General features: G+C 37.8%; 1 protein-coding gene across 3 annotated transcripts in view; it reads right to left on the bottom strand.

The window, feature by feature from the left end:
* Positions 1-14,258, bottom strand: part of SVEP1 (sushi, von Willebrand factor type A, EGF and pentraxin domain containing 1) — a 231,939-nt gene that overhangs the window by 104,333 nt on the left and 113,348 nt on the right. For all 3 annotated transcript variants that reach the window (XM_030822826.1, XM_030822920.1, XM_030822868.1), the window contains exons 14-18: positions 11,209-11,320; positions 7,162-7,326; positions 6,359-6,592; positions 3,945-4,106; positions 1,189-1,350 (exon numbers count right to left, since the gene is read on the bottom strand). In XM_030822826.1, the coding sequence (XP_030678686.1) occupies positions 1,189-1,350; positions 3,945-4,106; positions 6,359-6,592; positions 7,162-7,326; positions 11,209-11,320 (835 nt within the window). The remainder of the gene's footprint in view (positions 1-1,188; positions 1,351-3,944; positions 4,107-6,358; positions 6,593-7,161; positions 7,327-11,208; positions 11,321-14,258) is intronic.

Genomic DNA, 14,258 nt, shown 5'->3' with positions numbered 1-14,258 from the left:
GAACAGCTTCTTCATTTCTCAGTTGCCACAGACCTTAGGCTTTTAAATAAAACTATAGAGGTAGGATACACAATTTAAAAAAAAAAATCTTTCATCAAGGAATGTTTGTTTGGTTCCCAGTGAGTAGCAGAGGTAGGCCAACAAGCTTTTTCGTGCAGTTCTATTGACTTTGCAAATTACAGAAGCTGCAATTTTTTGGAATTTCTGGAAGTAGACTGACCTTGACTGTCAGTCCTAATTTCATTGTCATTTTAAGTTTTCATCTTTTGTTTCTGTTTACATGTTCATGAGTATTTTGCTGGAAAACATCCCTCAGTAGGGATGTTAGTCAGAAATACTTAAAAATTGGAACGCTAATCTTTTTTTTTTTTTTTTTTTTCTATTTAAACCAGTGGTTCTTAATGTGTGGTCCCTGGACCAGTAGAATCAGCATTACTTGAAACCAGTTGTTAACAGAAATACGAATTCTCAGACCCCTCCCCAGACCTACCAAATCAAAGACCCTGGAGGTAGGGCCTCACAATCTGTCTTAAAAAGCTCTCCATGCTGGCATTTGAGAACCAAAATTAGTGGCTCTCAGATTTTCCTAATCACTTCAAATAATCACCTGGGGAAACTTAAAAAAAAAAAAAAAAGAAAACCAATTCCCAGCCTCTACTCAGACAAGTTAAATAAGAATCTCTGGGAGAGAAGATCAGGTTTCAGTATTTTTAAAATACTCATGTAAATGTGAAGATGATTCTAACGTGCTGCCTGACTGAATAACTACTCATGAAAACTTCCAACTCATAAGGAATGAAACGTCATAATCCACAGAATAAAATACTTTTAGAGTTTCAAGAAAGACTAGACAGAACTTCACTTTATAAAGGAGGGAATGAAGTTCCTAGTTTAGATATATTTCTACCATATCACGAAGCCACATGTTTATTACTGTTTGAGGCTTGGGACCAAGTCTTGTACTTCTTTTGTGTTCCTAACCCAGCCCAGTGTTTACACAGCAGGTATTTATACCTAAGTGTTAACTGGCTGAGAAAAGAAACTAAACAAACAGAAAAACCTCTTTATGAAGAGACATTTCCATTCTGTACATAGAGTAGATGTATGTTTTTGCTGAAAATATGCCACTCCTTCATGCATAGAACCTAGTAGGTTTAAAGAAATATCAATGCCTAAGGCTTTGATAACCTCCACATGCAGAAATGTTCACGGCTCCTCTTTTCACAGTTGAGGTGTTTTCTGGACATGAGAGGCAGCTCCGGGAACCAAATTTTGGCTGATAAGTGCCCAGTGGACACGATTCACAAGTCTCAAGTCCACTGTAGGAGTAGGTGCCTTGTTTACACTGAGCTGAAAAGAAAAAGGTAATATTATCAATAATGATATTAAGCTGCACAAAATTAGCACTGTGTGGGATAGGGTTTTCTGCATTTTAGCACAGAATGAGGGACCCAGAGAGCTCTTTCTCCTGTTAGCTAAGCATACACATATTGTGGCACCACCATGCTTCTCTATACTGTTTTAGACTGCTTCCATTTACTTCCATTATGACCTTTTACAGTGTTTGATGCATAGAACACATTCAATAAATAGTTATCGAATGAAGTTAGAAATACATAGCACAGAAGGACACTATGATAGGAACAAGTTGTACACTGGGAATTTGTTCATGTAGAAGTTCTCAATATGTACACTGTTATCCTGAGTGGCAGAAACAAAACCCCAAACCTAGCTAGAGCCTTATAAACTACTCTGAAATCTCTGCTTTAAAAAAGAACTGGCTACTGTAAATAAGAACTGGCTCTGCTACCTCCTCCTACCTAGACACGCCGTTTCATCCAAGGGCCAGTGGGGAGTAGAACATAAAAGTAGACATACCTTCAGGCACAGAGAGGTGAAGCAACTTTCTAAAATTCATAAGGATGATTTGTAGAAGAACAGGACTTTGGCCAGATGCCCTGACTCCCAGACTACTGGCCTTTCTTTCTGCTTTTGACCTCCAAACAACTCTCCTTTTCACCATTGCTAACATGTTTAGTGCATTTCCAATTACGTAGCACTGCTCGAGTTTATATCAGTCATTAAGCACCCACACCTGCATTCAGAACTAGGGCAAAGAAGCACACTTTTGAAATTCCTTATTTTAGGCATGTCTTGCTATAGCCTTAATTATGAGAGAAAATGTTTCCATCAGGAACTCTTATTGAGAATAATAGTGAAAATATTTTGAAAATATTGAATATTTTAGTAGCAAGAATATGTGCAAACGTGCCTGTAGTTATTCATTTCCAAGTAAACTGAGAACTGATCTCATCACATCAGACACTATTCTAACAAAAGGCAATCCAATAATTGCAAAGTATCACGAAACTTCTTTCCATTAATTAATGTGAGATTCAAGAAAAGAATCCAGCTGATAGATATAGTTTGGATGTGTGTCTCTGCCCAAATCTCATGTTGAAATATAATCCCCAGTGTTGGAAGTGGGGCTTGGTGGGAGGTGATTGGATCATGGGGGTGGATTTCTCATGGATGGTTTAGTATCATACCCCTGGTGCTGTTCTAGTGATAGTGGTTGAGTTCTCGTGATACCTCATTGAAAAAAAGTATGTGGCACCTCCCCTGTCTCTCTTTTTTACTTTTTTTTTTTTTTTTGAGATAGGGTCTTGCTCTGTCCCTCAGGCTGGAGCGCAGTGGTGCGGTCACAGCTCACTGCAGCCTCCACCTCCTGGGCTCAAGCAATCCTCCCACCTCATCCTCCCGAGTAACTGGGACTACAGGTGCGCACCAACATGCCTGGCTAATTTTTGTATTTTTTGTAGAGACAGGATTTTGCCATGTTGCCCAGGCTGGTCTTGAACTCCTTGGCTCAAACAAACTGCCTGCCTCAGCCTCCCAAAGTGCTGAGATTACAGGTGTGAGCCACCATACATTCCTCCCTCCCGCCCCAACCCCCTGCCTTGCTCCTACTTTCTCCATGTGACATGCCTGCTCCTTATTTGCCTTCTGCCATGATTGGAAGCTTCCTGAGGTCACCCCAGAAGCAGATGCTGCTATGCTTCCTGTATAGGCTGCAAAACCATGAGCCAATTAAAACTCTTTTCTTTATAAATTACTCAGTCTCAAGTATTCCTTTATAGCAATGCCAGAATGGCCTAATACACCAGGCTAACTAATGAATGTGGATTGGAGTTTGACTTAGAGAGAGCAATGGAATATTTCCAAAAGGAAAGCTAAATGGACTTTTTAAAGTGGGGGAAACAGGTAATATTTTATGTTTAAAAGAAAGAAAAAATAAATAAAATTGCTTTCTGCATACTATTATTTCATTTTATTTGCTATTTAGATTTCAGGACTGTGATGGGGCTTAGAACACCCTACCCCTAAATATCGTACCTTGCCTTGGCATACTGAGTATTTCAAGCTGAAGGAAATTCGAGAAAACCATAGAAGCAGGAGAGTGTCCCTGAACTTCTGCCTTTCTTTCCTTTAGGAGATCATAAAACCTAGAAATAATTCTTGGACCTTCCCATTTGAAGCAGACTGTAAAACCCTCATGTGAGAAATGCCCACCTTATACTCAGAGGAAAAGAATATTCTCAGCCCTGAAGACACAGGGACACATTGAAGAATCTGAACAAACAAGACTTGCTGAGCTCCATCTCGCTTATTCCCAATAGATCATTCTTCTCCACAACTATCCTCTTCTTCATTGAATTTAGCATAAAAATATACAGGTTTCCCTGATTCATTTCTGAAGGCTCCCATGTCACCTAAAACTTATATTGAATAAATGTGTATGCTTTTCTCTTGCATATCTATCTTTTGCCATAGGAGCCTCAGACAAGAGCCTAGTATTGGGTGAAGAAAATAAATCTTTCTTTCCCCCAAAAGGGAAACAAAAATTGGGCTGCTTCTAGGGGAAATGTCCAGTAAGCCTCTACCTTTACAATCAGAGATGTTTCTTGAATGGATATATTCCGTGTACATCCCGGAGGGGCAAAGCTTGCACTCAAGTTGCCCTTCTTCATCTTGATAGGATCCGAGCCGGCAGCTTTCACAGGTGAAATGTTCCAGAGAATAATAGGTTCCCAAAGGGCAATTGACTGCAGAAAAAGCAAACAGGAAACACTGAATAAACTCCAACAGCGGAACACACTGGGCTCTTTTCTCCTAAGACATGAAAGTAATAAAGCATACTTGCAGGTGCTATTGTTTATGGGTTAAATTTTATGGCCAGAGGTTTACTCACAAGGTAAACCTTTCAGAAATATAGTCCCAGAAACCAATAGTAAGACGTTCTTTTTTTTTTTTTTTTAAAGAAAAAGCAAATTCTTATTGACCAAGCTTAAGGCTTATATGATGGGGGTTTAAAAACGTGGGTTAAAGCTATGATAAGCCAGATCATCATGCGAAAGACAGTTAACAAAGAAAAAGCTGATGGACAAAAAGGAAAAAATAGTTAGGTTCCTTTGAGGATTTCAGATATTACAAACATTTTCTTAGTTGTTTCTCTGAATGCTTCCCCATTGAAACTGACTGCTTGTCAGTTAGCACCCTCCTTTTTTTGAGATTTGTTAGGTTTGGAGTGGCTCAGAAATTCTGAGATGAAAATAGAACATTAAAGTGAAAAGGCTGCTACCAAAATTAATATCCTTAATGCGAAGACACTTGAAATTAGCACCTAGGTGATTCTGAGATCAAGTGTATAATAATTACCCATGTACTTGTTAAACATGCAGATTTCAAGACCCTACCTCCAAATGCATTAGTCCTAGGATGGGGCTTGAGTCAAGATGCATTTTACAAGCATTTTATGTGATGCAAGGTCACACTGAGAAATGAGAAACACTGGTCAATGTGATTCCTGATTTTTAGTCACAAGGTGGGGAGGAAACAAGTGCAGGCTTAGAACAACAATTTTAATGTGTTTTTGATGGGCTGAATTTGTCACACTATAAAAAACCCAACTGAGCTCGTGGACTAGCAATAAGAACTGTGGAAGAAGGACACAAGAACCCAAGTTTACAGAGAGATGAACATAAGACTCATGCCATTCGGTTCAGCTGAGTGTACACAGTTCCATTACAGGAGATTTCCTTATCTATAAATGATGATTTCTTTGGGGAACAGGCTGGAATTGATCCAGATCATGGCAGTCTAGAATAGGGGTTAAAAGTTAAGGGGTTGGGAGTGGGGAGGGGGAATAGGGAGTGACTTTAATGGGCATAGAGTCTCCTTTGAGGGTGATGAAAATGTTTTGGGAATAGAGGTGATGGTTGCACACCATTGTGAATGTACTTCATGCCATTGAATTATACACTTTAAAATGGTTAATTTTATGTTATGTGAACTTCACCTCAATTAAAAAATAAAAGCTAAGACTGGTGTTGGCTGCCTGGATGGGAATTTTTGCCACATTACTTACTATCTTATTTTATTTTATTTTTATTTTTGAGAGAGTATCTCACTCTGTTGCCCAGGCTGGAGTGCAGTGGTGCAATCATAGCTCACTGCAGCCTTGACTACCAGGGCTCAAGTAATCCTCCCACCTCAGCCTCCTGAGTAGCTGGGACTACAGGCATGCGCCATCATGCTTGGCTAATTTTTGGGGTATTTTTTGTAGAGAAAGGGTTTTGCCATGTTGCCCAGGCTGGTCTTGAACTCCTGGGCTCAAGTGATCCTCCCGCCTTGGCCTCCCAAAGTGCTGGGATTACAGGCATGAGCTACTGAGCCTGGCCTCCACTTACTGTCTTTATTTTTTCTTTTCTTTTTTTAAAATATATATATATATATATTTTTATACTTTAAGTTCTAGGGTACCTGTGCACAACGTGCAGGTTTGTTACGTATGTACACATGTGCCATGTTGGTGTGCTGCACCCATTAACTTGTCATTTACATTAGGTATATCTCTTAATGCTATCCCTCCCCACTTATTGTCTTAATGGGTAAGTCTTATGGGCAAATTCTTAGCCTCTCTGGCTTCAGTTTTCTCGTCTGTAAAATGTGCTTAATAATAATAGTGCTAAACAGGATTAAACATGACAGGTGCTCAGCTGGAATACAGAAGTGGTCAAAAAGTATTCATTATTATTATTGGAGCTGTTACTGAAAGCTGTGAGGTCTAAAGATCTTTAAATAAAAATAAGATTTGAGTCCCTCCCTGAACTAGATTTCTTGTCCTTACCAACAGTAGTTCTTTAGACTCTTGAGACAAAATAGTAATAGTAACAACCACACAACAAGAGCAAAATATGTTTCATTTCAATATCCCTTTATAGTTGTAAAATGGCTACACCCATCTCATTTGACCCAATATGCACCAAATATTTTTGATCACTGGGAATAGTCTTACCACACATACGTCCTCTCAGCACTGAGCCTGGTCTGCAGAAGGGGGAAGCCTTTTTTGTTTCTAATGAATTGCTGTCGGCTATAAGTATTTCTGATGCAAGCTGAAAGGAATACATGGGGTCTTTATTGAGAGTCCTTTTCAGTTTATTTGTGATAGTTTCCAATGTCTGAAGGAGTCGTTGCTGATTTTCCCATTCAAGGGTATCATTTCTTTCATCGGGTAATGGCACACTAGCTGAGATAAAAACAAAACAAAATAAAACATAACACAAACACATGGTGTTTCAGAAAGTCATTTGTAGCTAATTTTTGTACCAAATAGAAATATTTAAAATCTTTTAGTACTAATAACTGGTCTATAGAAAAAAAATAAAAATCTTTCAGGAAAAAATAATTCAAAATAAATTTAAGCACTATTCACTGAACAACTAAGTAAGTACATGTTTAAGACTCAGAACTATACAATTTGTTTCAGTCCTTCTCTCAGATGCTAAATCTATATCACCTTTTTTGGGAGTTCTTCATTATAACACAATAAATTCCTGTAAATTCTTGCATTTTAAAAGCATGCCTTAATCATGCCAAGATGAAAACGAAGTAGGGTGCTTATTGCCGTGAGACCTACAAAAGACATCTATGATACTGACAGCAAAAGATGACAAGACTTAGTTAACTGTGCTTTCCCTAATTCTTAATTCCAGAGTCATTTCCTAATAATGATAACGAATGGAAGATTTGAGAAGCAGGTTTCCAACCAAGAATTTTCCATAATATTACTTTTTCAAATAGACAGTTTATCCTTACCTGTGATGTTAAAAATTAACTTAATTTTATAGTCAGATAATGGGGCACTTCTTTTAATCCGTGAAGACCTGGCATTGCCGATGCTTGTGGCTGTTTCTTGCACAGTGTCCAGGAAGTCATCATAAGAGTAATCCAGCCTATTAGCTGCACCCCAGCCACCTGGTCCTGGATAGTTGCGGCAGAGACACAAATGATCACACAGTTGCTTTTTCATCAGCATTTAGGTTCTAATGTTAAGCCACAAGTGAAATTACACTTGACCATTTCCTCCAGTGCCCATAATATACTGAATACAGGGTCTGGTCTACAATGTTATATATATTGTAATTTTTGGTCACTTCATATTTAATACAGATTACCAACGAATAATACTAAAAAAAGAAAGAAAAGTCTTATGGAGCCACCAGGGCATTTATACCACTCTTTGAGTTAATAGTCAATTATTTTAGCTTTAGAGGTAAATAAGAGCTGGGTGCAAAATTCTATTCAATTTCTATTTCTTTGCAAGGCTTTCTCCAATCCTTTTTCTTTTTTTAAAATTGGCCTTATAAACTATTAATATACATAAATAGATCTCCTCTTGTGAAGATTACTCAAGATGCTTTCATCATATTTTAAAGGTAAGGGTAGTTTTCAAAGGCAGCACGTAAGTTAAATGATTCTATGACACAACCACACTGGAGGCAACAAGGGTACATGGAATTCTCTAGATGCCGTTGATATCACTGTGATTAACTGCATGGGTTCAGATTGTGGCTTCTCGATGTAGGCTGCCGTATAATCTTAGTCAAGTTACTTTCATGTTTCTGAGCCTCAGTTTCTTCATTTATAAATTGGGATGATTCTTACCTGATAGATTTGTCTGTGGATTAAATGAGACAAAATATATGAGCTGTCAAACTCAGTATTTGACTTATTATAAAACTATATTAATATTATTCTGGCCATTCTATTGTTTTGTTATGTACTTTAGACAATAATTTATATTTATATAGGCCTCTCCACTTAAGTAAATTGTTTTGTGAACTTTTTGGCTTTATTTATGCTTTGGCTATTAAAATTAACTGGGATTAATATTGTCTTTTTATTTAAACATTTTCTCCACAAGCATTAGGTAGCTGTTATAAAAAAAAATGAGCAAAGAGAAAAGTACTAAAAATTACTATAATTCTACCACATAGAAATAATCACCATGAATATTTTAGGCAAGCTTTTTTTCCCCACTATGAATGTATAAATATACACACAGATATACATTTATGCATATGTACATACATACATATACACACACACAAACCTGGAATAAAAACAAACAACACACTTTTAACAAAACAAGATTATACTATGTATGTATTATTTAGTAATCTTTTCCAAATTTTATGGCATTTCTATGTGAAATGGCCACATAATACTCTCTTGTATGGCACAACACAAACAACCTACAGTTTCTATTTTTAGACTTGCACGTTATTTCAAATGTTTAGAACATCCTTGCACATACAGTATTTAATCAAATCTAAGATACCATCGGTTAGAAGATACATCCCAATTTCAGGTCTAAAGGAAAAATACGCATCTCAAAATTTATGAAATGTGGTACATATTTGCACAATGGCATGATTTTTACCTTGAGAAATATTCTTAGAAATGAAATTTCTGGGTCTAAGTGCATGGGCATTTAAAATCCTTTAGATACATATTGTCAAATGCCCTCTTAATTTCTCCTTTCTATACAATGTATGAATACGATTTTTTCCCCTACACTCTTGCCAACTGTGGGTGTTATAATTCTTGTTTGTTAATCTGACAGGTCAAAAATTGCATTTCACTTTATTTTATTTTCTGAGATGGAGTTTTGCTCTTTTTGCCCAGGCTAGAGTACAATGGCATGATCTCGGCTCACTGCAACTTCCACCTCCTGGGTTCAAGTGATTCTCCTGCCTCAGCCTCCCGAGTAGCTGGGATTACAAGCACGTGCCACCATGCTCAGCTAATTTTGTATTTTTAGTATAGATGGGGTTTCACCATGTTGGCCAAGTCAGTCTCTAACTCCTGATATCAGGTGATCTGCCCACCTCAGCCTCCCAATGTGCTGGGATTACAGGCGTGAGCCACCTTGCCTGGCCTAGTTTTAATTTTAATTACATGATTATTATGAAGTCAAATCGATTTTACTATATTTATTGGTTGTTTATTTTTCATACATTATGACCTGCCAAGGCATGGTTATAAATGTTATGCCGATCTTGTGACTTTCTACTGGGAATACATTTGGGGAGCAATGCTTATTTTTTAGGATCACAGGATCACGTGTGCCACCTGCCCAGGCTTTTTTCTCAAGAACTGCCATTTGGCCATTTGGACCCTTATTAGATGACAAATATCGCTCATCTCATAGACTTGTGATGACAACTGACTCTCTCTAGGTGTAACCTTGTGCCCCCAAAACCTACCCCAACAAACTGGGAGGGGAAACCTGGATCGTGTTTAACAGAAGAAGGTTGATTATTCTAGATATGTTACTGACAATACCACCTTACTTTTTCCTATCTAAAACCTTAATTTCCAAAATGTTCACTAAAGTGCTGTACATAACAGTAAACAACTGAAAATAACCCAAAATCTACCAATAGGGAACTATTTCTATAAATTATGGTAAACTGATCGATGGGATAACATGTGGCTATTCAAACTGTATTGAAGTAGGATATTTGGTGAATAAAAATGTCCTCAATACAATGTTAATTAAGAATTTGTGTTCAAAATAGCATCAGTATATACACAATAAACAGTTTCATATATATAGTAATATGTATATATCATAGATAGTATGATATATATATCGTATATATAGTATGGTGTATTTATATGTGTATCTACATACATATATAGTTATAAACATATACGTGTATTCACAGGCTTATTTCTGGGGTTGTAGATTATCTTGATTTCATCTTTTGTTTTTAAGCATTTTAAAAATTGTATAATAAACATATGCATAAATGATATTTAAAAAAATTTAAAAATCGAAAGCAACAGTCAACATCACTCTTAATGCTAAATCACCAAAAATATTACAAACATGATTAATATTCGAAATGGAAAAGATGCCTGCTGTAATGTGAATTAATACTTACCATCTCATAACCTTCTAAGCATATGACTTGTACTTACTCATTTAATGCTTAAAATGGTCACATGAGGTGAGTACTCTTATATACCCATTTTATAGGTGAGGAAACTGAGGCACAGAGTGTGTTGATAGCTTGCTCAAGATCACACAGCTAGTAGGTAGTGAGGCTAGGATTTAGACTTAAGTAGTTGGTTGTAGAGTCCACATGTTTAACCACTACACAACTTTGATAACACTATTATTATTATTATCTTTTTTTTTTTTGATACCAAGTCTCACTTTGTTGCCCAGGCTGCAGTGCAGTGGCATAATCATGGCTCACTGCAGCCTCGAACTCCTGGGCTCAAGGGATCTTCCCACCTCATCCCCCTAAGTAGTTGGGACTACAGGTGTGTGCCACCTTGCCTGGCAAAAAATAATCTTAATAAAAATGTTCAGAGTATACATAAAGAAAACATCAAAATTCCACTTAAAGATATGTGAGACTCGAATAAATGGAACCTTAACATATTTTTGGCGAGGAATCTGAATATTTTACATGTGTAATTGTTTTATGTTAATGACTTCATTGTAACTTACAGTGAATGCCATATGAAAGTTGCTGTTAGGACTTTATTACTATTCTCTTTTAGGATACATCAACATTTGAATTTTATCAGCATATGTGACTTAGTTTTCTTAGTTTTTGTCATTTTTAAGAATCCTGGCAAATAATTTTAAATAATTTATTTGTTACCAAAATTTGATATATCCTTAATGATCATTCAGCACATTATCAAATTATTTAGCCATCCTAAAATACTTGATGAATAAATTAATAGAAGTTAACGTTTCTAGTTTGCCTCACTTTTCTGGAATTATTCTCATTTTGCAGATTAGTCTTGCCAACTACCGATGCCACAGAATTTAATTACCAATTGCAAAGCCATTTTCATAGTCATAATTATATTCTAGGCAATATTTTTTGGTCAGGTTCTCTTCCAGTCTGCAGTCAATGTCCTCTGCATCACTACAAAATGATGGGACCTGCAAGTAAAAAATGAAGAGGATAAAGTGTAAATCACTTTTCTGCACGCCTTGGATAAACACTTTGCTCTCCTGGCCTTCATGTCTCCATCAGCAGGAGGGAAGAGAGGGCCCCAGAGCTCTGCACATTCCTCAAAGGGATTCTGACCCTCCTCCCCTGCAGCCTCTAACTGTCTGTTGGTCACCAAGATTAGTTTCACACCTTTTATCTCTGTTTATGTCACTCACCATGAGAAGCCCAGGGCTCCTGGGATATCTCCCGTCTCTAAACTTTCATCCTATATGGCTCTTTGGAACCCTTTCTCTGACCCCATCTTCCACTCCTCTTCCCCAATCCCCCAAGCCTTCCTCTATGCCCTCTGAAGCTCAGTCAGTAATCAGCAAATCTGTTATTTTCTACCTCCTCTCTTTATGTTCTCTTCACCTTTGCCCTAAAACCTTTCCAATTTTCTGGAATATTTCCCAGGAAATATTCTAGAAATACTAGAAATTCCAGAATCCTGGAATTGGGGACAGGCCTGAAGGTGGAGGAAGGTCCTTCTCACGCGTTATTGCTGTTTCCAGATCACCCTCTCTCACATCCCCTTAAAGGCTTACAGTTCTGAAGCTCATGCCATCAACTCTACCACTCACTGACCCTTCTGGTGACAGTCCCCTGCAGCATTTCCCCTCTGCATCACTCCCTCATTCCAAGAACATTTGGTAACTGTCCCTGTTATAGCTCTTGGTGATTTCTATAGCCACCTAGCAAATCCTTCCACCTACTTGGATTCTCAGTTCCTTTCCCTCTTCTCTCTTGTATTCCAGCCTTACTCTGTCACTCACTCATGTAGTCATACACTCAGACCTCGTCATTGTCAGAAACTGCACCTTCTCCTTTTCTCAGGAATCCAACAGTTCCTTGACCTCATCAGAATGTAGAATCCATCGACCCTAGTGCCTCTCCTTTAGCTCCTCATGTCTTCATGCCCTTGTTTACCCATCTAAGAGTCTATGGTCCATCACCATGGAATGTCTCCTCCCTTGCATGCCTCCTCCTCAATTTGTTTGCCTGGACAACACTTACCCTTGGTTAAATTAATCATTCTGCTTTCCCACACCTGTACTACATGGTCAACTAAGGCTTGAGAAAAAGTGTAACCCTGCTGGCTGCCAATCGTACTACATTTCTTTAGCATACTTATTCATCCTTTCTTAGAAAATTATCTTATACCACCTTCTCTCTTTTTAAGCCTCTAACAACTCCTCCCCATTCTTACTCTCAGATGATCATCTTTTTATTCTGATCAAAATTGAACTCAGAAAAGAGCTTTTGTTCACACACTTCCATCCCCATGAGTACCCAGTACCTGGACCTATGCCCTTGTATGCTCTACCTCCTTGACTCTTCTCTTTATCCCACAGTCTACTTCCAATGTATCAGCAAGTCCTACTGAATCTACTTTCAGAAGACATAAAATAATCCATTCACTTCTCACCACCTCCAGTGCCACCCAAGCCACCATCATCTCTTGCTTTCATTACATATGTGGTTTTCTTACTCTCTTCTTTTACCCTCTGCTTCTCCTAGAGCCCAAAGTCATCAGTAAGTTTTTCCCTCAAATGGCTTTCCATCTCAATTAAAGTAAAAGGCAAAGATTTACAGTGACTTTCAAGGCTCTCCACAGTCTGATTTCTCTTCTTACCCCCATCTCCTCTTCCACATGTGATCTCTTTGACCATCTATCACTCAGCCCATCATCCTCTCTACCTTTGCCACTCTGACGTCTTTACAGTGGTTCGAACTCTGAAACACACTCCCGCCTCGGGGCCTTTGCACTTGCCGCTCCCTCTGCCTGGAACGCTCTTCCCCTAGACATGCTCATGGCTCACTGCCTCACTCTTTCAGGTCTCTTCTTAAACAGGAACCTAGTGAGGCTTTCCCATCTTCTGCTTTATTTCATTCCATAGCATACACCATTTGACATGCTACGTATTTTCCTTGTAATTTGTTTATTGTTGGTCTATTCATTAACATGTAAATTCTATAAGCACAGGGAGTTTTGCCTGTTTATTCAGATCCAAATCCATAGTGTCTAGAATAGGACATACTTACTAAATATTTATTAAATGAATAAATAAGCATTTAATAGCACATTCTAATCCCTTATAGCATCTTTAACCTGCTACAATTTAGTGTCTGATAGACACTGAGTCTAACACACACAAAAATATTTAATATTTTAAAGATTTCTTCACCATTTCGGGGTGGAGTATAATTAGTATGAATGTATTGCTGCCTTTCAAGTATAGGTCCATAGTAACAGAGGCCTAATGGGTATAATATTTTCTCAGTTTGCTAGCAACAGTGACATTATTTCCCTTTTTGGAATTTGGTTTTATTGAATAGATTTAAATATAACATTTTTAACAAGTGTTTTTGAATGGACATTCATTAATATGTTAGGTGTACTTATAATGTGCTTGGCATACAGTAAGCAGCACAATAAAATGTTAGCAAATAAATAAATATGTATCTAGCATGGTTCCTGCCTTGAAGATGTTCAATACAGTTACATATATTGCTCTGTTTTCTTTTTTTTTTTTTGAGATGGAGTCTTGCTCTGCTTCCCAGGCCGGAGTGCATGGCATGATCTGGCTCACTGCAACCTCCACCTCCCAGGTTCAAGTGATTCTCCTGCCTCAGCCTCCTGAGTAGCTGGGATTACAGGCACACATCACCAGGCCTGGCTAGTTTTTTTGTATTTTTAGTAGAGACGGGGTTGCACCATGTTGGCTAGGCTGGTCTCGAACTCCTGACCTTGTGATCCACTCATCTCGGCCTCCCAAAGTGCTGGTATTAAAGGCATGAGCCACCACACCTTGTCTGTTTTTTTTTTTATAATTGTTGTAAAAGTCCTTTCTAAACAAAAACGCATCTTTTAAATCTTTTAAATGT

This window comes from Nomascus leucogenys, chromosome 1a (assembly GCF_006542625.1).
Source record: "Nomascus leucogenys isolate Asia chromosome 1a, Asia_NLE_v1, whole genome shotgun sequence".
NCBI classification, from domain to species: domain Eukaryota; kingdom Metazoa; phylum Chordata; class Mammalia; order Primates; family Hylobatidae; genus Nomascus; species Nomascus leucogenys.
Note: the sequence above shows the minus strand (reverse complement) of the source record. Positions and strands in the feature narration are given on the sequence as shown.